This window comes from Microchirus variegatus, assembly GCF_963457635.1.
Source record: "Microchirus variegatus genome assembly, chromosome: 16".
In the NCBI taxonomy this organism is placed as follows: domain Eukaryota; kingdom Metazoa; phylum Chordata; class Actinopteri; order Pleuronectiformes; family Soleidae; genus Microchirus; species Microchirus variegatus.
Window position 1 is genome coordinate 25,565,087 of NC_139817.1, and position 24,336 is coordinate 25,589,422.

Here is a 24,336-nt window from a genome sequence, read left to right on the forward strand (position 1 = left end):
CACACAGACACACACAGCACTGATAAGGTGCAGTTTCACTTTTCCTTCTTGTCTGGGCAAAAACCAGACTGTGATCCAACATGGAAATCACTGTAGACTGATGTCTATCATATCTGAACATACAGTACGTGTGCAATGAACAGTGTGGATGTAGTTTAAGTTTGATGATTACACACCATTTTCAGACTGTAACAAAGTCAACAGAACAAGTTTCTCTTTGAGTTTCTTTCACCCGTCACTCATCTGAATTCTCAGGGTGCGGCACTTCCTATCTCCTTTGCCCTCGTCTGTCTGGACGGGCTTGGTTTCCTGTTCAGGAGCCGGACATGCTATAGAATTTCCCCTAAGACTCGAGGGAAACCTGGCTCTGGTGGAGAAAGACCCGGTTTCACCCCTCAGACGTCACTGAGGCCTCAGAACAGAAGTTTTGTTTGCTTTTGACAGACACTTGTAATGCACACAAGGATCTATTCTGACTCATATACCACTTTAAACAGTCCAACTAATTAGCAAAACCCTATTTGCTGAGCCAAACACCAGCTACATACATTAGTATACTCTGCTAATGTAAGGCAGCTGTGGATCAGCAGGTAGAGCGGGTCGTCTTTCAACTGAAAGGTCGAGGGTTTGATCCCTGGCTCTCAAGAATACATGCAGATATGTCTCCCTGGGAAACCCAAAATTGCTTCTGGTGACGAACTTATAATGACCCCTAATGTGTCCAAATACATTTGAACACCCACCCCCGCCCTACATGAGGCTTTGGTTGCTTCCCCTAATACACCGTACAATCTTACTGTATTAATAGTGTTGCTAGAATTAGAGTCTTCACAACACACAAGAAGTTTGAAAGAATAAACACTTCCTGAATCGGTCATCACTGACAACAGGAGGAAGCTCCGACAGCTTTTCACTAAAATGTAATTATGTTACATTTGTGCCATAGAAACAAAAGTTCAGGAAAATGGCCTAAATTATTATTTTCCAGAAACACCAGTCTTTTAACAGAGTGATCCTCTCTTTTATTTACAGTATTACCTAAAGATGAGAACATGGCCTCACAGATGTCTCTGTATTACAGTCATATTTATGAACCAGCTTACAGAGAACATTAGGTTTGGTCATTAGTGGGTGTTCCACGTTAACTGTGTCTCTTAGTGGTGCCATCTACAGAGAGGATGTCTGTACTGCAGGCTTGTAGTTGCTGCTGCGCCTGCAGCTGACACAGTCATACAGTATCACATGGTAGAAAGTATTATGTGTGCCCTGCTAAATTCTAACATAGATGGATCATTTTAAATCAAAAATGAGCCCTATTGAGTAGCCGTCAAGACGAGAGAAAGGCTTCATAAATATAAATAATATACTATGATCTGTATTGCTGAGTTTTTGAAAATCCCCCTAAACAGACATTGAAAGTGCTTTTATTCTGTGGAAGAAAGAAGTTACGTTGATATTTGGGTAAATATCCTCCACTGTTGATGTGGCCTTGTTTGTTACAACGCCACCTACTGTTTGATGCGCCCTGCACTGCTGTCCTAGCATGAAGTCTAGGCCTTTGTTTTATTACTCGTGGTGTTGTGGGCATCGTACGCTGTCTCTCTCTCTCTCTCTCTGCTGCTGACATGAGTTTCTGTGCAGTAACGTTAATCGAGAGAGCAGATTATTTGATACCTGGAAAATGCAAATTCCAAGACCTCTGGCTCACCAAAGAAAATGACAAAGACTAACTTTGCCCAAGATCCCAAAGACAATCACCTGACCACATGCAGAGCGTGCTGCAAATGAATAAAAGTGGAGCCATAGGCTCTTACAAGTGGCCCTCCCATCTTAAGCTGTGTTTAGTGCTTCACAGTAAAAAATTAACAAAATAATAAGATCAAAAAATACCAAAGACAATGAAACAGACAGTCATACAAAACCCTCATTCAACTGAAAGTATGGTCTTCAGCTGCTTTTTAAAAGGTAAGTTATTCCAGAATCTGGCTGCTACTGTTACTGAGCCACTGATCAAACCTTTAAAATGGTCAACAAAAGAGCCAGCAAGTGCTTATAGTGAGCGATAATCACTGTGAGAATAATAACATTAAACTTCATGTATTCAGTATTGGAGCTTCTTGCTCAGTGTCTTTACAGCAGCTGCAAACTTTCCGCCCAGTTTCCTCCTGACGTCTTTTCACTCTGGTCAGACTTTGTGTTCCACTAACACGTCACTCATTCTGGACACTGACCAGTGTGAAAGGACTTTTCCACCAGAAGCACTTCTTCATCTTCATGCCAGTGTTTCACCTTTTTTACCTTCTTTATTTTGCGTCATTCTGGTTTATTCAGCCGCTCAAAGGAGTTGTGTAACTCTCTGGATAACTTCACACAATCACAGCTCAGTGATGGACCTTCTGTCACCTGAGGTTCAACATTTAGACCAGTGATGTGAACTGAGTCACTTCCCCTCATTCAGCTCATCTTGTTACAGCTGCTGTGAATAAACAAGGTTCAGATCTCAGCCTCAGTGTTTCAGTGATATGAAGTTACCTGAGTGCATCTTTACAACAGCTGTTGTTCACATGTACACATCTCTTCATGACACTTCACACCACCTTCTCATATACAACACAACATCACTACCTTGAGTATATACCAATATCACTGTCACAGTCATTTTTTACAACAAAGACAGATATATAAATATATACTTAAATAAGCAGCAGAAATAGCTGGTTTACTTCTTCAAAATAAGTGTCTCACCATATAAAACATTTTGGACACTATATGATCATCAAGTGGTATAATCATAGTAATGGAGACATCCCTCGTGTCAGTCACCATTTCCTGTGTTATTTTTCTATACTGATGATTAAATATGTTTTTAAAGCTCCATTCAACTTAAATATAAACGTATTTGCTCGTCGGCCTCATGACTTCATTTGATCAGCTTCATATGTGGCTTTTAACAAGTATATTCATGTTTATTGGACCACGACAAACCATCAAAGTTGTTCTTTTAAACATTACATTTATGGCTTTGGTATCATTCTCACCATTCACAGCTTGACTTTATTTGTTTTCCTACTGTTGGCTCTTCATTTTCACTCTGCTTTATTTGAAAAGCATCTTTGAATGTCTTTGCTCCACCCTAACACTTTGTATTTCTTCAAGTGGTTTTCACTATTTGTTAGTGTGTCAAAGTGCACTCAAACCAAAACCATATAAAAGCCATTAAAGCTGTTTCTTTAGACCTTACAAATTGTTGCATGTAGATGAGAGTTCACATTCATTCAGCTTTTTTAGAATGTGATGACGACCTTTACATCTACGTCTACTTAAACTTACATGTTTGAGCTCATGAACAAAGAGCTTTGTCTTTGTGGAGCTTCATCTGTGACCAGTGATTACAAACTCTGGGCTGAATCCTTTCCCATCTTACACACTGAGCTGCTGATGAACGACAGTTTCTCTTAATATGAACCTGTTCCCATGACCTGATAGAAAATACCTCATAAATCTGTGTGCCGTTCGTTAAATGTTACTTGACTGACAGGTGATCTCTGGGAACTGTGTGTTTAAGATGGACTAAAAACTGTCTTATGTACATATATGTTCAGTCTCTTTGGAAACGTGTCCATCCAGTCACCATATATGTGTGTAAAAGTGTTACTTCCTGTGTGATTCTACAGCAGCATCTACCAGCATCGACGGCTGACTTTGTAATGAACCACTCACTGAAAAACGAGTGTCGTCTCTCCCTCAGATCAAGGTGGAGAACCAGCAGGACTTCCAGGACATCACCAGTGTTGTGGCTCTGGCCGGGACCTACGTCACCACCGAGCCCTACGTTCTGTCCAAGTACGATATCCGCATCCAGAAGATCGGCAACAACTACAAGGCGTACATGTAAGACAGTTTCACACAACCACCGTCGTACACTGAGGAGTTGTTCGTTTGTAGAATGAAGTAAAAATATATTAAAATATTGTTTTCTTTTTGTCAAATGCTGTGAATTCTATTTGACCCAATGTTTCCAGGAACAATGAAGACACATTATTGAACTCACAAACCCGACTAGAATACAGAGCATGTTTGTGTTTTCACTAATATATTGGATAATAAATACTGGCCTTGCAGACTCACTCCTAAAGAGAAACTAAACCCCTAAACCTCTTTTTCCAGGTTAAAACTATATGCTTATCTGGGAATATTATTCAGTGATCCATGTCCAACTCTTGGTAGTTGTGTGTAAAGTACTTTAATGATGTATTTTGTGTTAAAAAATAGGATTTCTACCGTCCTCCTCTAGTCACACCTGCAGCATTCAGCACAGGTGTGAGAGGAAGTAAGACAATAAAACATTCACTTTACTTTTCAGAATAAAAGATACTGTGTTGACACCACACGGACGTGAGACACAACCAGTGTGACTTGGTAGAGCTGTGTGAACCAGAGTGCATTGCGTCTATTCTGCCCAGCAACAGTGAATACCATTTTCTGATTGGCTGATAGGTCGCTAATTCAAGACAGCTGTATGAATGAACTACACAGAGCAAACTGCCTTTGTGTCATCGATTCATAGATTAAATTCTTACAATTGCAATCATAGGTGAAGTTTATCCATTGTCAATGCAAGACAAATGGGACAAAGTATAATATAAATCTGCTGTAATACTGGTGCTGTACTGGCTCTTTACATGTGTCCTTAAATGACCGGTGACTGTAGGTGTCTCAGGTATGAGCTTGTGGTGCCAAGTAATTTTTACTGTTTATCTTTAGAACATTATACAACTTGGGGGGATCAGATTAGCCTCCACACTGCACCACTGCTGTAATACCTAAAGCAGCCACAGAGCTAAATGATAAATAAAACTATAGTAACTGTAATTTAAGTGTCATCAGTGAATTATTTTGTTGATGATGTACTTGTAATATTACATCTACATTGTTTCAGGTCACTTGATATCAGGGAACATTATCAGACTGTGGCAGCTTAAGATTGTCATGAAAATGGTTCTTTTCCAGCAACAATGTCACGCTCTCATTCCTCTTTAACACCCACACACACATTTGAAAGCAACAGTCTGTTTTCTGTGAATGCAGCCGTGTGTAAAGATACATATAATGTTTGAGTCAACATCCTTTATCTGTCAAGTCTCTGTGTTTAAGACATGATTTGACCAAAACCACAGAGACGCAGTATTAACTTATCTCTACTAGTTGTTTCCCCCAGTGAATCTCACTGTGAGAGCATGTTTGTTAACAAACATGAGCTTTTCTTACTCTTTAGCCACATGTTCTGTAAATGTTGTGAGTGACTGACTCTCATGTTGTGTCTTTCCTGATCGTTTCCTTCGATTTACAGGAGAACATCTATTTCTGGCAACTGGAAGGCAAACACAGGCTCAGCCATGTTGGAACAGATTGCAATGACTGACCGGTGAGCAATCAAACGATTATATGAATGTTGAACTTTGAAGAAATGTGTGTGTGTTTGCTGAGTCATGCTTCTATCATTTCGCTTCAACTCATAGATAGTGACAGGTTTCCTAAAAACCTTTGTGGAGGATTATAGCTCCAGGTTTGTAAACCTCATTTCACCACATTGTTAAATGTGTTGCTCAACTGTTTCCCCTGCTGTCACACACCTATTTCTTTTGTTAGTAGTCGATGTGTCCATGTAGATATTTCATCTCGGTCACACCAACTCTTTCCCTTTATGTTCTCTTGACTGGTTCAAATGATGCTGCCAATGGAACTTTACTTGTTACAGGAGGATTGCCAGTTGCTCAAAGGTACTGGCAATCCTCCAGGTCCAATCCTGACAGGTAAAGGGCTCGGGTACGTCCGAGCAAAGTCCCCAATCCCCATTGTTTGGGTTAACTGACCCCGACCACTAATGCTGGTCCCCCTCCCATTCACTTGGGAATGGGAATGTTGCATCACGAAGGGAATTCTGCATAAAAAGTCAAATGAAATATGCAGATCTCTCAGGTGATTCACTGTGACGACCTCTAGAGGGAGCAGCTGAAGAAAAATACATCAAAATGACGACAATGTAGCTCATACTGTAATATATGGAAAAGACTAAAGCGGCTGACGCTACAATCAGGATGATACAAAGTAAACTATAAACTGAAAGACAAGGAGTGTCATTAAACCAAGATAACGTAAATGTTTCACTGAAGCGTATACATAACAATTGTTGTGCAACTTTGTACAGCAGCAATTATCAAACAAGTAACAGTGTTTAAATCAGACTCTCTATTGCAGCCATTCACAAAAACAAGAATACAGAAGCACAGTTTAGGTACTGAAATCCTCTGTGGCCTATGACAAACTTTAACCATTAAGCTTTAAGCCACTGCTCCATCATCATGCAGGACATAATGAAATGTGTCACTTTGAGGGGGTTAACAAAGAAAAACATGTCCATTATATTATTATTGTTTTATCACCAACTCTTCCAGACAAACACTGACTTATCTGTTATTTGTGTCACTGTGCTCCAGATATCGTTTGTGGGTGGACTCCTGCGCTGAGATGTTTGGTGGCCTTGATGTCTGCGCCGTGAAGGCCGTCCACGGAAAAGACGGCAAAGACTACATCATCGAGGTCGGTGTGTTTTCAGTACAACTTTAACCCAATTCTGACAACCTAAGAGTCTGTCCTTGCTGATAGTATTTGTTATGTCATAGTTAAAGTCAACAAAGTAGTTACACGTGATTATCACAACCTTGAAAGAATTATATTTCTGGAGACCAAACACAAGCAGGATTCAACAGTTGACACTTCTGTTTGGCTTTGGACTTGTAGCTTTCACTTTATAGACATGAAAATGGTTTTGGTCTGACTTGACACGACCATATTGGCCGGGTTATTCTTTCAAATATGGAGGGTTGTTTTTCCCTAGTGGAATAAACATGAGCTGTGCAACAGTTTACAACTGAATACTTACTACGGCCACACGTGCTGAAAATATACAAACTAATATATCAATGACTGGTCAAATGACTGTATTTACCAGGAAATGTGTAAGAAATTAGACAAACGTCTTTCAGCTCATTGTTTTGGTTCAGTCTTACTCTGGATTCACACACACACACACACACACAAGTGTAGAGTTATTGCTTGGTGTTGGGCAGGTCTGGTGCTTGAGTCAGCAGAGGTTAGCACAGCAGTGCCTATAACAGCTAACTACATAAGAAGCTGCTGAAGTGATGTTTTTGACAACCATCTTAGATTTGGTCCTAGTCTTTTGTACTAACGTCTTGTTGGAATGGTTTTATTGTTGTTCAAACTGATCTTGGACAGACTCTAAGCGAGTATAGACAGGTGTGTGCTGGCTGCAGTTTTTGCGTCATCACAACATCGTTTTCGTCCATTCTCGTCTTATCAACGAAAAACTCACGCAAGTCTCGTCATGTTTTTTCGTCATCAAAGAGCCATGTTTATCTGGTCACCGCCTCGTTATCGTCATGAAAAAAAGTGACGTCAACTAAATGATTTCGCCATCGTCATCGTTGACGAAAACAACACTGGTCCACCACTCTTTGGGTTGGTTCACTCTCTCTGTGACTAAAAAACAACCTTGTATAAATAGAGAAATCTTTTTTGTCTTAAGTTAGACGGATGTCGTGATGTATTGCTATGATTATCACAGAGTCGTTGTATCATGGACCATGTAGTGTGTGGTACCCTGTGATTCCCGCCTGCTAGAGCCCAAAAGGTCTTGATAAGCAGCTAAAGATACAGTTGATGAAAACAAACACTGCTAAACGCAGAGTGAATGTTGGACTAACATTCAAGAAGCTAAAAACAGATCATTTAGGTTCAATATAAAAATATTGTGGGTAATTTGAAACCAAACTAGGAAAACATTAGCTCTTAGTTTGAATCCTTTTTTGGTTATCGTTCCTCACAAAGAAGAACAGAGGCTTCTTTTTAGAGATGGTGTTTTTGGCTCAGTCATACAGTTTATGTGAGGAAAATGACAATAAGGAGCTGAAAATAGACTCGGGTTTGACATGAGAAGAGAAGAGCTCACTCTGCTCAGACAGGTTTAGCCTTACTGTGTAACAGGATGTACAGGAGTTTAAAGGAATAGTAGAAACTTGAACACTGCCTGGTTTACTGATGATAAACTCTATAATTAGATAATAAGTAGTGGAAATTCCCTGTAAAGATCACACCCAGGAGATAAAATGCTGTATCATCGACTGTTGTTTTTAGAGCAGCTTCCTGTGCAATCAGATCGTAGGAAACAGACGTTTGAAATGTCCACATTTAAGCAGCGAACATGACGTCACACACTCTGTTTGTTGTGTGAGGTCAGCAGTGAGAAAATAAGTGGCCTTTTTTTAACCTCAAACTATCTCAGGAAATATCTATTAACTCCCCAGAGACGTGCAGTCGTAGAGTCAGTCTGTTTGGACACAGTCGAGTACAATGTTCCCTCAATGATCGACTTCCTCCTTCACATCAATATCTAACTGTCTTTCTCGCCATGATGGAATTTAATTAACCACAACAGGAACAGGCTGTTGGTCCATCACAGTGGACTGTGTTTTTGTTCTGGAGACGTCGACGTCAGACACCTTTTCCCTAATGAAGACTCTTCATGAACAGTTTACTGCATGAAGTAAAACTCCAGCTTTGTGACACTTGACTGGAAATGTGACATGACAAAATAAAACTAACAGGAAACATGTTGTTCAAGACAACTAAATGATGTTATTTCAAATGAATCAGTAAGTACTGACATGAAAACATGCCAACTTCACCAAAAATTAGAATCATGTGTGATTTGTTGATCTTGTTGTTTAAAAGCCAACCCTTAACATTTAGCTCATATTTTATTTTGTCTTAACCCAACCAAAGATATGTGTTGCTGTATTTTCACACATCATCACTGTCACTTTAACTGAACATCTAAATACTTCTTCCTGGTATCGTATACGAGAATAAACATATTTCAGATTTTACATGATGTCACATGTCAACACCCGTGCAATAAAACAACACTTAAAGGTCCCACGTTATGCAAAATCGACTTTTTAATCATTTAAATCCTTATATGTGTGACTCTGGAGGTCATACCAGTCTGCAAAGTGTGAAAAATGACATTAGCAGCCTGACATTAGCTCACAGACATGAGAACGTGCACTTGTTAGACTAAACAGCAGCTGTTTGAATGATACAGAAACAGGAGGAGAAAGAACAGCAGCATATGGAAAACTTCTGTGGGTGAATCATAAAAATCATTAAGCTGGTGAGAGGGAGGAGCTCACACTGCTATCTTAGAGCTTCACTTGTTTTCCCAGGAAAACCCCTCCTCTCTTACCCCTGAATCATGACTGCACCATCATTCTCAATGAGCACATGTCACATGTTGTGCTCTCTGCGCAGCACATTGTCCAGACAGTAAAAGTGCATAAAAACCCGTCTCCAGAGGCCGGTGGCAGCTCTGCTCGTCTGCTCGATGACTCTGTTTCCCAGTAAATCTTCAGGGTGGATCTCAGCTCCGTTCGCCACCACAGAGTGTTTGAAGTGGGGCCTGGTGCTGGTTTTCCAGGCCTCTGCTCCGTCCCCTGTGGTCATGACTCAGCTGGACCAAAACACCGGGCCACACCCACCTCGCCACCAACCCTTGAGCCAAGAACCTGGCAAAGGAAGGTCTTTAAGGGCTTCTCCACTATGGATGTGAGGGTTTTGTGTAGAACCACTGGTTCACTTGTGCATATAAAAACACAGTGTGGATGTTTGGATTTATATATATTTTTTCCCTCACTCGTCCAGATTCCGGTGCAAACATTCCACTCAAGAATGTTAGAAATAATCTGCTCCCATTAAAGGTTTTAATTGCTGGTTTCCATGTGAACCAGGAGGTTGACACAGGCTCTGGAAGGTCTTACCCAAACACACTGTATGTCATGTTTGATATACTTGAACAGAGGAGTTTATAGTTTTACAAGATTCAATTTCATTGGGTTATTAAATGTTCTTTAATTCACCGCTGACTGAAGTTAACTCGCCTTATTGATCCAGTTAACTGATTAAAGTTGGAACATTTACCTTTGAAATGTATAATGATCTTGAAACAATATCCTATAGGAATACCAGTATATATTTGGAAGAGGAGCTACAGAAATGTAATAATACCAGATTTAAATTAAATTAACATGAGTCAAATTAGTTGGTTAAAGCAGAACTATGCAGGAGTTGTACCCTAATTTAACAGCTTCGGGGTCATTGTGGTGGTTAAATGACTTGTTGCAGGGAGATTGGGAGCTGAGTCTTAGCAGAAAACACACCTGACAAGATCAGGTCCTCCAATCCCAAAGTCTCTGCTCTTGCAAGAAACACAAATAACAAAAACAGGAAAAAACAGAAGCATGCAAACGGAGGCCGACCGGCACGGACACGGCTCAAATGGTTGTGTTCGCAAATTTGGCTGCGAGGCTCAGGAAACTTATCTTTTCAAACTTCGGAGGGAAAAGACGTTAGATACGACACAATGGAAGTGTTTGTTTGATTGTTACCTGGAATCCCAAAAACTGGCCTCACTGAAGAATGATGTTGGTTACCAGTTACTTAGTTAGTTAGTGTCTTCATTAAACTTCAATCACTGCTTAATCCAGCTGCTGTTTGTGTGTTTGGAGTTGAAATAATTGAAAAAGCATATTTAACACAATTTTCTTTTAGGCTTTTCTGTGTTTCAGAAAACGTTCTTTTAAAAAGACACGATTGGGGTTTAAAGATTTGAAGTTTGTCACAGGCTGCTGGAGTTTACATTGATTTTCTTTTCCATTTTTCCATAAACTAGACAACCAATCGATTTTAAATCAACTGATGTGGTCATTAGTTGCAGCTCCAGGTTGTTCTGATCTGACAGTGTCTGTGATGGTTAAAGCTGAAGAAGAGCTGCTGATCTACAGACGTCTGTATCAGTGTGTCATTATGAGCTGCTCTGTAATGTGTGCATCTCCATCACTGGTGCCATGTGCTGTTAGAGATCCTGTCATTTCACTTTAAACTTGATTTAGTTCACACACCAGGGTTAAATTGCTTTTTGAGAGACAAATGGAGTCTGCTGGTGTCACTAATAAAAGCTTCAGCCACAGCAGTGGAGTGATCTGGCTCAGTGTTTACAGGAGTGTGTGAGTTGAACACTCTGTGTACGAGAGGATCAGCACACGCTTGCATTCCCTGCTCTTTGTTTACAGCCTGTGGCCTGGGCGTGGTGCTGCAGCCTCGGCCAACACTCCAGGCTTCTGCATCCAAAGCATCAGCACCAGCAGCCGCACTCTGCTGCTCCGGTTTGTTCTGGTCTCTGTGGTTCTGACAGCTACACATGTGTGTGTGTGTGCACGTGAGCTCAACTGATGGGAAAGTTGGTGTTTTTTCGTTGGTGTAGCAGTGGATGTGACGTGTTCCCTCCAAGTCATAACATAATATTTACATTTAAATCTGGTGCCTTTTTGCCAATAAATAGCTGTATGCGAGATAAAGATATGCACTAAAATATACCATTTTGATTCATCTCCATGTTCCAGTAGAGAATAATGTGGATGTAAACACTTTTATCTCAGAGGCCTGAACATGCAGCGATGCTTCATGTCAGAGTAAACGAGACCAGTTTAAATTTGAACTACGACACGATTCATGTGCTTTATGATCAGAGCAGCGACTGCAGATGGACGATGACTTTAAGAGAAACTGAAGAGAACAAATGTGTCTTGTAACCTTCTACAGGACGTCGTACATGGGAACATGGAGAAGACTGTGTCGTGCTCAGTGCATGTGATGATTCATGGTTTTTAAGGCTGTAACACTGTTGGGGAACATTGTTTTATATGTGAACCCAGTGACGAGACACTGTTGATTCTCAAGATAAGAAACGCAGCAGTGCCATCTAGTGGTGGGATTATGAAGTGTGAATGCATTATATGATGATGTGTGTGCAGGTGATGGACAGCTCAATGCCTCTGATTGGTGAACATGTGGAGGAAGATAAGCAGCTCATCACAGAGCTGGTCCTCAACAAGATGAACCAGGTGCTTCTGGGAGTGTCCACACCTCAACCGTCTGCTGTCAAGGTACTGTTACACAGACGCTACTGCTGCTAATACTCAAGATACACACGAGTACTTTATGCCACACATACAAGTACGTAAAGCTGCTGCTGATGATTACGGTGTCTCTCACCAGTCATGATACTTTAATGATATTGGGAGGAAGGAAGTTAAGCAAAACACCAAATCACTGACAGCAGCTGGAAATAATATGTTGTGGCTTTGATTTAGTCTTTAAAAGCCAAACCTGAGATGGAGTGAAAACATCCAGGTGATAAACATGACACCAGTTATTATTTAAGAAGATGAATAGAATGAGAATAGAATCAATAAAATAAGTCAAAATCTTCATGTTGGGGCAGCCCATATCCCATCAGACGGGGGAATTGGCTTGTAACCAACCGCCAGGTCAAGGGCTGGTGTACCCCCGAGCAAGGCACCCAATCCCCTTTGCTCATGGGTAATTGGCCACAGTGAGGGACACATGGTCCCAAGCCTGGATATATGAGAGGGCTACAACAGGAAGGATGTCTGGCGTAAAAACCTCTGCCGATTCAAAGATGTGGTGACCTGTAGAGGGCGTACCTGAAAGAAAAGATATCAATATGATGGAAATGCTGCATTATGTGGAAAAACTAAAGAGTCTGAGAGAGTGGAGCTGTGTGATTAAACCACGATGACTAAAACCTTTCACTGAAGCATAAATAAAAATTGTTGTGCAAATATTTTCCTCCTACGATTATTACTATCCTACAACCTCTAATTCTAATGCTCCTATCAAATATATTTGAAGATAATAGTCGTACCAGCAGAACACAGAAAATAATCTTTAAAGGTGCATTAAGAGAGAGAGGACTCAGGAATAATGTTCATATAACAAACTGAACTCACCAACAACAACAGTACAGACAAAATATTTGCATTAAAAAAATATTTTGCAGACTGTAAATCATGTTTATGTTTTGAAATCATGTTTTGGCGTCATGTGGCGCCACCTACCGCCGTCTACCAGTAATTGCAGTCAGTAGAGTCTCAGCTGCAGAGCAACCATGGGTTGAACCAGTTAGGTCAGAAAACCAAACCTAAAAGACCTCTGTATTTTGAATTTGAATGTAGTAACTGTTTTTGGCCACATTCTTACATATGGTGCCTTTAACTGTACGACATTTTAAACATTAATTTTTCTCTGAATCCTTGTGCATGGACAGACCACACAGCCCAGACGAGGTAAGAACTCCTCCCACCACCTCCACACTTCACCTCTGCAGCAGATGTAGTGAAATACAACAATGACGCGGAGTGTTCAGTGCATGTAATGAGTGTTTCTGCCACAGGGGGGCACCGCTCCTCTTCCACCTCTCCATCCCAGTCGGCGCAGGGTTCGCCTCAGCGAGCCCGCTCAGCCACCACCTCGCCCAGTCAGGCCTTCCAGCCCGGACCCATCCCTGCTCCCTCTGGTCCTGGAGCTCAGAAACAGTCTCCACAGCTGAAGTGAGTCACACACAGACCAGATCACCAGGGGAAAACATCTCTCTTATTATGTTACTTATCCAGTGATAACTAATGGTTACTAATACAAAAGATGCATTCAAATTGTGGCACAAGTGACATTTATTGAGACGAGTTTATCACTGTTTCCATATAACAAGCTGTCGACTGTTAGGGATGTGAATCTTTGGGTGATTCACGATTCGATTCAATCGATTCTCGATACAATGCATAGTGTGTTCAGGCAAATGATGTCATCAAAACAATAGAGTTTGTCTAAGATAATGTGATAATGTGATCACACAAAGACAAACTTAAGACAAAATGTAACATTTATTCATTCAAAACAAATAAAAACTTACTTCCTGTACATTAAAAATAACTTGCATAAATAAAAGCTTAGACGAGCTGCCTTTTTCTCCCAGAAGTTACACAAATAAACTGTACACAAATAACACAAACTGGTGTTTTGTGTAGTTTTTCTAAATAGAAAGTTTATGAATCGATTCTGAATCGTTGATGATTAGAATCGTGATTCTTGGTTCACATTATTATCAACACTGACGTTGGAACAGAAGAAAGAAAAACTGGTTTTAGCTTCAACCAAAGTCTCACTTGATTAAAAGTCTACGATGTCTTCAAACATGATCTCAGTCTTAGACGATCTCTGTAAACCACTCACTCCCACGCACCAAAGTCCAGAGTATTTAATGAGTCATTTTAGCTTGTAGAGATGCAGGAGCTGCTGGTTTGATAAGTTTATGCTCTTTAAGTAAATGTGAACAAACGGTTTCAAACATCACAAGATAAGACATTTTAACCAAATACTGATGGAGGCAGAAGCTCCTTTGTGCCTTTAGTGATTTTCTCTGAGGACTTCAGAAAAGTCAGAGTGTATATTCTGAAGATATGAGAGCTTTCTTTAAGTGGCCAAACATGTATTCTGTCCCTGACGGTCCCTTAAACTGCTGACTCTACATTGTTTTTCATTGGTAACAGTTAAAAAACTAGAGTCTTTTTCTTTCTATCACTATCTTTTCTTCACTGCTCAGCAAATCCCAGTCCCTGACCAACACCTTCACAGAGACGTTACGCGGGAGCCTGACCGACGACGAGGCCAAAGCCGAGACCATCCGCAGCCTCCGACAGTCCTTCGCCAGCCTCTTCTCTGACTAAGAACTTTCCCAGGAGCTTCCTCTTCCTGTCCATCATCAGGTGTGAGGTTTTAAAACCAGAAAAAACCTGACTGGTGAAACTGTTCCGAGGTCTCTCCTCTTCCACTGAGCCTCAGCTTCCTCTTCTTTCTCCATCTTTGTGACATTTAAGACCCAGAAAAACCTGCTGTCGACAAACAAACTGCACGTTTATCACTAGAAAGGCCTCACAGTGACAGTAAAGATTCAAAAGTCTCACTTTAAATGGATATAATTCAAGTTTTACTCCACGAGACGATCTGTTTCCTTTGATATTCAGTCATGATGACATAAACACATACAGTTTTCAGTGGATCGATCCATTGTAAGTAGTTATTTGGCATGTTCCAAGTGCAGTGGAAAAGCACTCGTACAGATGTGTGATTGACTCTCTGGCCTTTCTCGTGCTAAATCGTCTCAGTAAATAATCGTGATTTTGCCGTAACTGTTTGTCATCGTCTGTCCGTCAGTTTGTCGTGTGGCTTATTTCCGTCTTATTTATTTCACACGTGTGTTCTCATGACTTCAGCTGGTTCACGCAGCTTCCACTCACACAGCAATACTCTTATCTGAAAACAGTCAAACCCAGAAACTCAACCACACGCTTCACCAGCGATCTTCGCCAGCAGCCGCTGTAGACTCTTATTGGTTTAACGTAGTCGAAAACTCTCGAATCCTTAAAACTACCAAAGTGCTTTTTAATAACGTGTTATAATAAAGAGACGGGAAACACGTCCACCTGCACTGGGTCAGCAAAACTATCAGCCGTCAAACCCATGAGCTTGTGATTTCACATGGTGCAAAGTGCTGAACGTCTTCCATCACAGCTCATGCTCTGAGAACACAGTGAAGGAACTGCAGTCACATAACAACATGTATTTAATGTGCTTCAATAGTTCTTATATCTTCATCAGCTGAGATTAGAGAGCGTTCTCCGTCATCCTTCTTTATCTTTAGCCCACGTGTGTTTGTGTTTGTGCGTTTGTTAGCTCTTTAGAGGACGCTTTTCTGGCATAAACACTGACCTTGTCAGGACCAGACGTCCTCATGGAGACCAAAACCTGGTCCTAATGAGGCAGAACCTACTTTCTGAAGAGAGGGTTCAGTTTAGGATGAAGCATTAATGGTAATGGTTAAGGTTAATGTTAAGGTTGGGGATGATGGGATATGTGGTCCTAAGAAGAATAGATGTGCAAGCCTGTGTGTGTGCGTGTGTGTGTGTGCATGTGTGTGTACGTGTGTGTGTACGTGTGTGTGTGTGTGTTATCTGTATTAGCTCCAGTTGCTTCTCTTCAAACGTAAACCCTGCTTTTAAACTGCATGTAAATTAATGCATTTGACAGAAAAACAACTCAATCTCATGATTTACTGATCAACTTGTTTTGTTTCACACTGACTCTAATTTATTCAGATTTTCCTCGGGAAAATTAAGAAATTGTGCAAATCCAGTGTTTTGATTTGCTTAATGATATAATTATCACGTGTTAAACACTAATGTTAGGATGCTACAGCCCACTTTAAATCTTCTAATCAACACAAAAGTGAAGAGAATCCATTGATTTTTTTCCATAAATTGTTCATAATTATTCATCCACATGGATATAACAATTTGCAAAGCAACTTTTTAAATGTAATCATTTAAATGTAATCACAAATATGGTTTAAAGTAATTTCAAAATGTAAAATCTTCTTATTAATGTATGTTAATAGTGTCTCATGGCCAACATGCAGTGACTGCAGGAGCCACTAGGGGGCCACTGCCCTCACTGAAGTCCAGTTTAATCAGAATCTTTCAGGTTTAGCTTCTATTATGTTGAAACTGAAATTTTTTTATTTTATTATGAGCATATTTAATATTAATTTATTATCAGCACCAAATAACATATTTGACAGGAAATAGAACAATAGAAAATTGTAAAGCACTTAATAAAGTACGGAGTCCCTGAAGGGCCAAAGAAAAAAGTTTCCAAAATAAATGAAAAATTATATTTTTTTCATTATTTTTGGAAACTCGAGATTTCAAAAAGAAAAACATTTTTGTCTCTTTTTTTTTGAGAGTGACGGTAAACGGAAGGTTTCTTTACATGCAGAGAAAAATCTAATGTTTTGCAGAAATGAATGAGATGTGAGGTTGGCAGGTGGTTGGTAGGTGGTTAGGTGGTGGTTAGGTGGTGGTTAGGTGGTCGTTGGCTCTTTGATTATCTGAGCCACAGCCTGAAAAAGCCCAGATTTGTTGGCTTTTTTCTTCTTTCAGTTTAATATAAAGGGACGTGGACGTCCTAGAAAAACCATAAAATGCAGTAAATGTATTTGTTCGTAGTATTCGATCATTTAAATGTCCTGACTCCAAAGTCAGAGGTTTTCTTTGTTACATTATCAATAAGAAGAATAAAATATGGTCCTAGTTTTTAAAAAATATCCAAATGCATGAAGCTGTACAAAATGTATAGTAGGGTGTGTGTGTGTGTGTGTGTGTGTGTGTGTGTGTGTGTGTGTGTGTGTGTGTGTGTGTGTGTGTGTGTGTGTGTGTGTGTGTGTGTGTGTGTGTGTGTGTGTGTGTGTGTGTGTGTGTGTGTGTGTGTGTGTGTGTGTGTGTGTGTGTACAGTTGTAAACTTCTGTTTATTAATAACAATAATAATAATATCACTAAAAAACTGCCCTTCTTTGCAATAATTAGGTTAATAATATAAATAAGTTTTAGCCCATTTTTATTTTAGCTTCACATCTTAAGAGCTTTGAGGGCGTTTTGTTGTCACTGACGCTAACATGTTTGGTTTATTGCACTAAAAAGCTCAAGACGACGCACACACAACATACACAACATACACAACCAACAACTGCACTAAGTGTGTGTGGAGTGTGTAGTTGCTACGTGTGTATTTAAAATGTCTGTTTCACTTTTCATGTCACAACAGTTAAAGGCTTGTAGCGTTAGAGCTAGCTGCTTCCATGACGGAATGCTAACACATTGTAGCGCTGAATGCTTTTGGACAGAATGTTTAATTTGTCCTTTATATTTAAAGCTGCTGTCAGTGAAATTGACCTTTTAGCTATCGTTAGCATTATGTTAGCATTACGTTAGCATTATTCTTTCCTCCTTGTCTCACCTCATGAACACATGATGACTGGAGCATTCATTCACCGACAAGCGCGTTATTTTTAAGCCCGTTTTACCCATGATTCAGTTGGGCCGAGTCTGCACCAGTCAGCTGGTTGTGGACCGTTAAGTGTGTGAGGCTAACAAACCCAAACTACATCTTTGAACGTTTTTAGCCGACTCTGGTAGTGTTTACTGATGACCAACTCAACTGCTAACGCATGTTGACGACAGCCAATGAAAAAGCGTTGGTGGGACACAGGAAATAACTCTATATTATATTATATATATATATTATATATGTTATTAAACATCCTGACAGCAGCTTTAACCTGTGTGTAGCCTGTTCACCTCTGAACACCAGGAAATCTTTTATTGTGTTCATACAGTGTGTACTAATACATCACAGTGTGTACTAATACATCACAGTGAATACTTTGGCACCGTGTGCAAATGAGACTCCACACATTCTTCTCTTGTCATTGTAAAGATGCCGACCCCTTATATACTGCAGTGATAAGCCATAGACTGATGCTGATGATACTGATGAACTGACTGAGATCACTGTGTCTGTTACCTTTAAAGGATTCATCAGTCAATTCAGTCCAATCAGCTGATGTCATGTTTCACAGCTCTACTGCACTATGGGATTAAAATGGAGTTCTAGTTGTTGCTGCGTGTGCTCAGATTATAATCTCTGAGCTCAGATTATAATCTCTGAGCTCAGATTATAATCTCTGAGCTCAAAACACCTGATAAGTTTCAGATTGGATCGTATCTGAACTGATCTTTGAAGTCTGCTGTGGTAACTACCTCACGTTGATCAGAGCTCTGCAGAGAGCGACTGTAGATTCTGTGACGTGAGCAGCGTTTGTAGACGTCTAAAACATCTTTGTGTGACTGAACAACATCAGTGTGTTCATGTGTTTCTGTTTGTGACGTCAACCTGAGGAAGATCCACCAAAGATCTCCTTCACAATCCAAACAGATTCTCTCTCCACAAACATGTGTCTTCATTAAATATGACTCTCTTTAAGTCGTGAAACGTCCTCTAAAGGAGGAGTTTCTGCGTATGCATGATATATATTGTGTCATTCGTACATTTCAGCATAGACCGTCACATGGACTGCAGCACAATAGGTGCTGGTCAAAAAAAGCAACAACAAAGAAGATGGTAACCATGGAAACTAACTTGAGTTAAAATGAGGACGTTTGCTCGTGAAAGAATTGAAAGAAAACGAGGACATAAATCGAGGGTATTTCCCACTGAGAAATTATTATTATTAAAATGGAATGTGAGACGTGAGCTGACACTAGATTGACACGGACTGGAAACTGGAAAGTTGAAACTTTCCATGGGAATAAACTGGAATAAACAGGAATTAACAGGAATAAACAGGAACTGTTCAATATTGGAAGTTTGAGGACTACAAACTCTTTGGTAAATAATGTATTACATCATAATCTTGGCTGAAACAGTCTGATTTTGATGCAAAATACAGTATTTTCTTCATCTTTTTTCTTTTTTTAATTCAACAGTAAAATGTCACATATGATGTTTGATCTAATGTTGATGAAAGTCTTTTGTTGAAGAACTCCACAAAAAAACAGCAGCATTTTTCCAAAATGGTGAAAATCTGCCCAGAGTTCAAAACATGCAGAATTACACATTGATAAAGTTGTGTTTTTTTTAGCTGTATGATTCTGCATGTGTGTCTGCTTATGACAAAATACATGTTTCTATGTGTATATCACACAGTTTCTTCAAAAGTTTATTCTCATAAATTCCCATGAAAAGTTTCCAATTAGGAATATTTCCAGAACTCCTGTGAAAATGTGATGCGTTCTCTTGAACCCAGTCTTAAAATCTCTGCACCATTTGAAAACAAACTCCTCAAATGATCGAAGGCTTTTTAAAAAGATGTCATTCATTTGCATCCATTTGAAAACGTTTTGTCCATTCAGGCTGCCGTAGAAACATGGCCGCACAAAATGGTGGCCCCTGTAAAGCAAGGCAAAAACAAAACAAGGCTTTTTTTCTAAAGCTATGAAAACCAAAATGATTTGTGTGAAAGAGAGTTTACTCTTATGCAAACATGTATCACACACTGGCCCTTTAATGCTGTTCCCTGGATGTGCAGCTCCCTCAGCCCATCACAGCCTCTTCTTCACGTCTTCTTCTAACGCGTAATCGACTCTTCCACAAACTACTGTTGATGTCACAGATGCAACGAGGCTGTTGTTGTTGTTGTTGTTGTTGACACAGTCGCTGCTCATTTCACAAAATCACTTCACCTTTCATTTATCAGGTTTATGAGTTTGAACTGCTTTGGAGGAAAATGCAATATTCTGCTGCGCTGAGCTTTTCTTTGTGTGTGTGTGTGTGTGTGTGTGTGTGTGTGTGTGTGTGTGTGTGTGTGTGTGTGTTGACCTGAGCCTGATTTGAATATATCACTATAAACCGAGTCCATTATGTGTAAATGTGAGAAAAGCTGTCATTGCATGGTTTTAATGGCTCCCCTCAGTCCACTGTAAACCCCCCCCTCTCTGCTGAATGGTGCTGGTGTAGTGAGATACTTAAGTGTAGTGATGTTCTGTATATTGGTGTAAATGTGGCATGACCCCCCCCCCCCCCCCCCCTCTGTGCCTCAGGTGTGTAAATCTGCTCGTCATGTGATATCAGTGTCCAGTTGCTTATTTGTGAGACGATGCATCTCATGTGTTTCTGTAACTTATTAATGTCCAGATTACTTTTTTTATTTTCTCTCTGTAATTTCCTTTTTTTTTTTCCTCGTCCCAGAATTCCAGATTTCTGTTATTAAAAAGAAACATGTTTTACTATAAATGTGGCTTCGCATTCCACTTCCTACCAGTCATCTGCAGACATGGGAGCGTTTCAGCAGTTCTTCTCCATAAATGGTCAACGCAGGACAAATCCTGGCTCTTTACTCAACAGTTAAAACGTCCTGTCTGCAACTTTCAGCAAATGTAGTGATAATCCCCAAAATCCCTTCATCTTGGATTACTAACATATTTTATTCCACTTGGCACGAAGATCGTGGCGTTAAAAGCCAACAGTGAAATCTGCTGGACTCGGTTTTTGTTTGGACGACTGTTAACAGAGATAATGTGAAACACATTGTGTTCGGAGGAGAAAGTCGCTGCACACACACACACACACACACACACACACACACACACACACACACACACACACACACCTGCACACTTTGGTATCTTCCAAACAACGGCGTCATCGCTCTGATATTTCTGACAATATTTGATTCAACAGCAGGTGAAACGTGCTGGAGGGATTTATTAAAACAATAGACATTAATGATCATGTTATGGGCTTGAATTGATAGATTTATTCTTCTTTTTTTTACGACAACAAACAGAGAAGTGATGCTGTCATAGCTAAAGTTCATGCAGCAGCTGGTGACGACTCTGTGACTTCTTCTATTTAAGTTTAAATGTCAAAAACTGTTATAATATCAGATATTGAGCTTGTCCAGGAATTTTCCACCTGTTTTAAAGCAGAACAATGCAGGATTTTTACTATTTTAACAGCTTGGCAGTCATGGTGCTTGTTAAATGGAGAGATTGGAGGCTAACTCAACTCCTCCTTCAGTCTGTTAGCGGGAACACCAGCCTTCCAAGATCAGGACGACTGACCTGCAGTCGTCAGAATCAGGAAGTCTCAAAAAAGCCTAAAAAGTGAGAATTCCAAAGTGTCCAAAGAGAATTCTCCTCAAACTCAAACTGTGCATTTTCATAATTCCTCTCACTTGCTTTAAGTCTGTGCTTTGTGTTGATGTCTCAGTGTCAGACACATGTTGTTGAATACCAGCCCTGATGCTAATCTACAGCCTCTGTTATTCCTGCCTCTCTGGAGATGGAATGTCTGATCTCTGATCTGCAGCAGGTCTTTACCTGTTTTCATATCAGCTCTGTGAGGAGAATCATGTTTGTATAAACCAAAGATCCTCAAACTTCATGTCCTAATTCTTCATTTTCCCCCAAAGTGCAGCTCAGTGTTGTTAGTCACTCTCACCACAGGTTAATTCATCAGGAGAAAAGTCTGTGAAAAAATAACTCTTTATTTCAGGTTTTATAAACCAAATGTGATGATGATGATGATGATGATGATGATGATGGAGGAGCGTTACAGCAGCAGCAGGAGAACAACATCCACAGGAAGTAACAAACACAACTAAAGTGAGCACAACAGTCTTCTTCCTGACCAGGAGGGGGCGTTGTCCCCCTAAACAAAACTCACCCTTCTTCATGTACGTGGTCTTAAACCTCTGGTTTTCATCACGTCTCCATGGTGACGACTCACTTTAATTTGGACATTCATTCAGATATTAGAGGCTTTTGACTTCAAAGTAAACGTCTTTAAATCATGTTTTCAAAACTCACTTTTATCATATGACATTTTTTTTTTACTTAGATGTTTATTTATAGTTGCAAACACTTAGTAAATCCGTTTTATTGTGAATCACCTTGTAAATCTGTTAAATGTCACATAATAATAACAATAACAGCAGCTCAGGCTCGACTTCCCTTTAATAGTTTAATATTTGTGACGTTGGTGAAAAATTGAATTCACCAAAAATAACACTTTACAAAAAACTATGAGTCATATGAACCAGACCTGACACAACACAGAGATCCTTAAAAAGTCTGAATCCCACACAAATATTCTTACTCTTTATATTTTTAAGTTTCAAATAGAAAAATCTCGTCACATGAAAAGAAAGAGTGAATCAGTTTCCTTCACATTCTGCTCTCACAGCCTTTTTTAATGCACTTTCCATTTAATTCAAAGGATTATTTCAAACAAAAGAAGACAAAACACTTTCATTCTAAATGAAAACAAAACAACATTTCCTCACTTGGTCCATTCCACAGTTTCACGTCACATGTTGAAGGAAAAGAGTTAAATATTATGTGAGCGCAGGTGTTTTTAGTGTAGTATTCCTGTGAAAATACTTGTATGTTTTAAAGGAGAAGGTTGTGTTTTATAATGTAAACTCAGAACAGTGTGATCTCTGCTCAAATAGCATTATTTTAGTTTGAATTAAATTAATTTATCAAAGCACTTTTTTTAATTTGATCATTTCCGCTGTGATTGTTGAACAAAAAAACATCATCTGCAAATATTACTAACATTAATTCTTTAACATTACAGATTGTTTCATGTCCTTTAATAACTTCTCACTCAGTGAAAAACCACCTGTTATTCTATAGATTAAGATTAATATGATCGATAAAAAGACGTCATTATGGTCAAGGTTAGAGTGTGTGTGTGTGTGTGTGTGTGTGTGTGTGTGTGTGTGTGTGTGTGTGTGTGTGTGTGTGTGTGTGTGTGTGTGTGTGTGTGTGTGTGTGTGTGTGTGTGTGTGTGTGTGTGTCACCATGGTGAGTATCTTAAAAACAAGGACGGTCATGGTTGTCATGGTAACTGTGGTGCTTTACCAACCAAGCTTAGAAAGACAAGGAGAGAAATAACTGTGATGGAAATCCTCAACGTTTGGTTCACTGTCTGTCTGTCTGTCTGTCTGTCTGTTTATCTGTCTGCATGTCTGTCTGTCTGTCTGTTTATCTGTCTGCATGTCTGTCTGTCTGTCTGTCTGTCTGTCTGCATGTCTGCATGTCTGTCTGCATGTCTGTCTGTCTGTCTGCATGTCTGCATATATATATATATACATATAGTTTTTTCCCACTGCAGATATGGGAGTATTTCCCTGAATAAGAACAGTTTACTGCAGTACATCATGTTTCTAACTGCATATCACTTTTATTAAGACACTGTTTATTGATACTGAGGAAACATCCATTAAACTGTAGCAGAGTTATCACTGAAACATAAACATTTGGCTCAGTAAAGAGAAAATTCCACACATATCTTTAGAAACCTCTCTGCTCTCATCTGCCTGTGAAACATAAAGCCTGTATCATTTCAGCTAAAGTTATATTTTTACCCTATAATTAGTTGAAAAACGTCATGTGACAAATGTTATTTCACGTTTTTCTTGAGGAGTAAATCACAGCTCGTAATAATAATTTTTGGGTTTTTTTCTGCTGCGTCTGCAGTCGTTGAATCACTGTATAGAGGAGGTGACCTTCACACTAAATCAATCAAAAGGATTGAGAAGAAATTCAAATGATTATTCCTCTAATGACTGAATAGAGAACAATAACAAAGGCAAACATTGTGTCAGTTTGTTGATATGATTGTGATTTTTTTTCACCATCTCAACAGAGTAGAAATCATCTCTGGTTGAATCCCTGAAATAAAGGTTGCTGAGTTGAACTTGAACAGCGTCAGCGTCCATCGTCTCTAATCAGGGGAAGATGTATGAAGTGTTTGTGTGAGACTGAGCTGAAGGTCTTTCATTTTCTCTCTGTTTGAATCACATCATGAAGAAAGAGCAAAAACAACCGTCTGTGATGGTTTTACCTCTGTTTACCAGCATCATCTTCTGCTGTGTT

At 39.7% G+C, this 24,336-nt stretch overlaps 1 protein-coding gene across 1 annotated transcript in view; it reads left to right on the plus strand.

The window, feature by feature from the left end:
- syn3 (synapsin III) overlaps positions 1 to 14,723 on the plus strand; it is a gene marked incomplete at its 3' end in the record, with an annotated part of 110,000 nt that extends 95,277 nt beyond the window's left edge. Inside the window, exons 8-14 of the mRNA XM_083902227.1 lie at positions 3,749 to 3,891; positions 5,351 to 5,425; positions 6,498 to 6,600; positions 11,952 to 12,083; positions 13,268 to 13,286; positions 13,394 to 13,550; positions 14,600 to 14,723. Coding sequence (XP_083758353.1) covers positions 3,749 to 3,891; positions 5,351 to 5,425; positions 6,498 to 6,600; positions 11,952 to 12,083; positions 13,268 to 13,286; positions 13,394 to 13,550; positions 14,600 to 14,723 — 753 coding nt within the window. The remainder of the gene's footprint in view (positions 1 to 3,748; positions 3,892 to 5,350; positions 5,426 to 6,497; positions 6,601 to 11,951; positions 12,084 to 13,267; positions 13,287 to 13,393; positions 13,551 to 14,599) is intronic.
- Between the last annotated feature and the right edge of the window lie 9,613 nt (positions 14,724 to 24,336).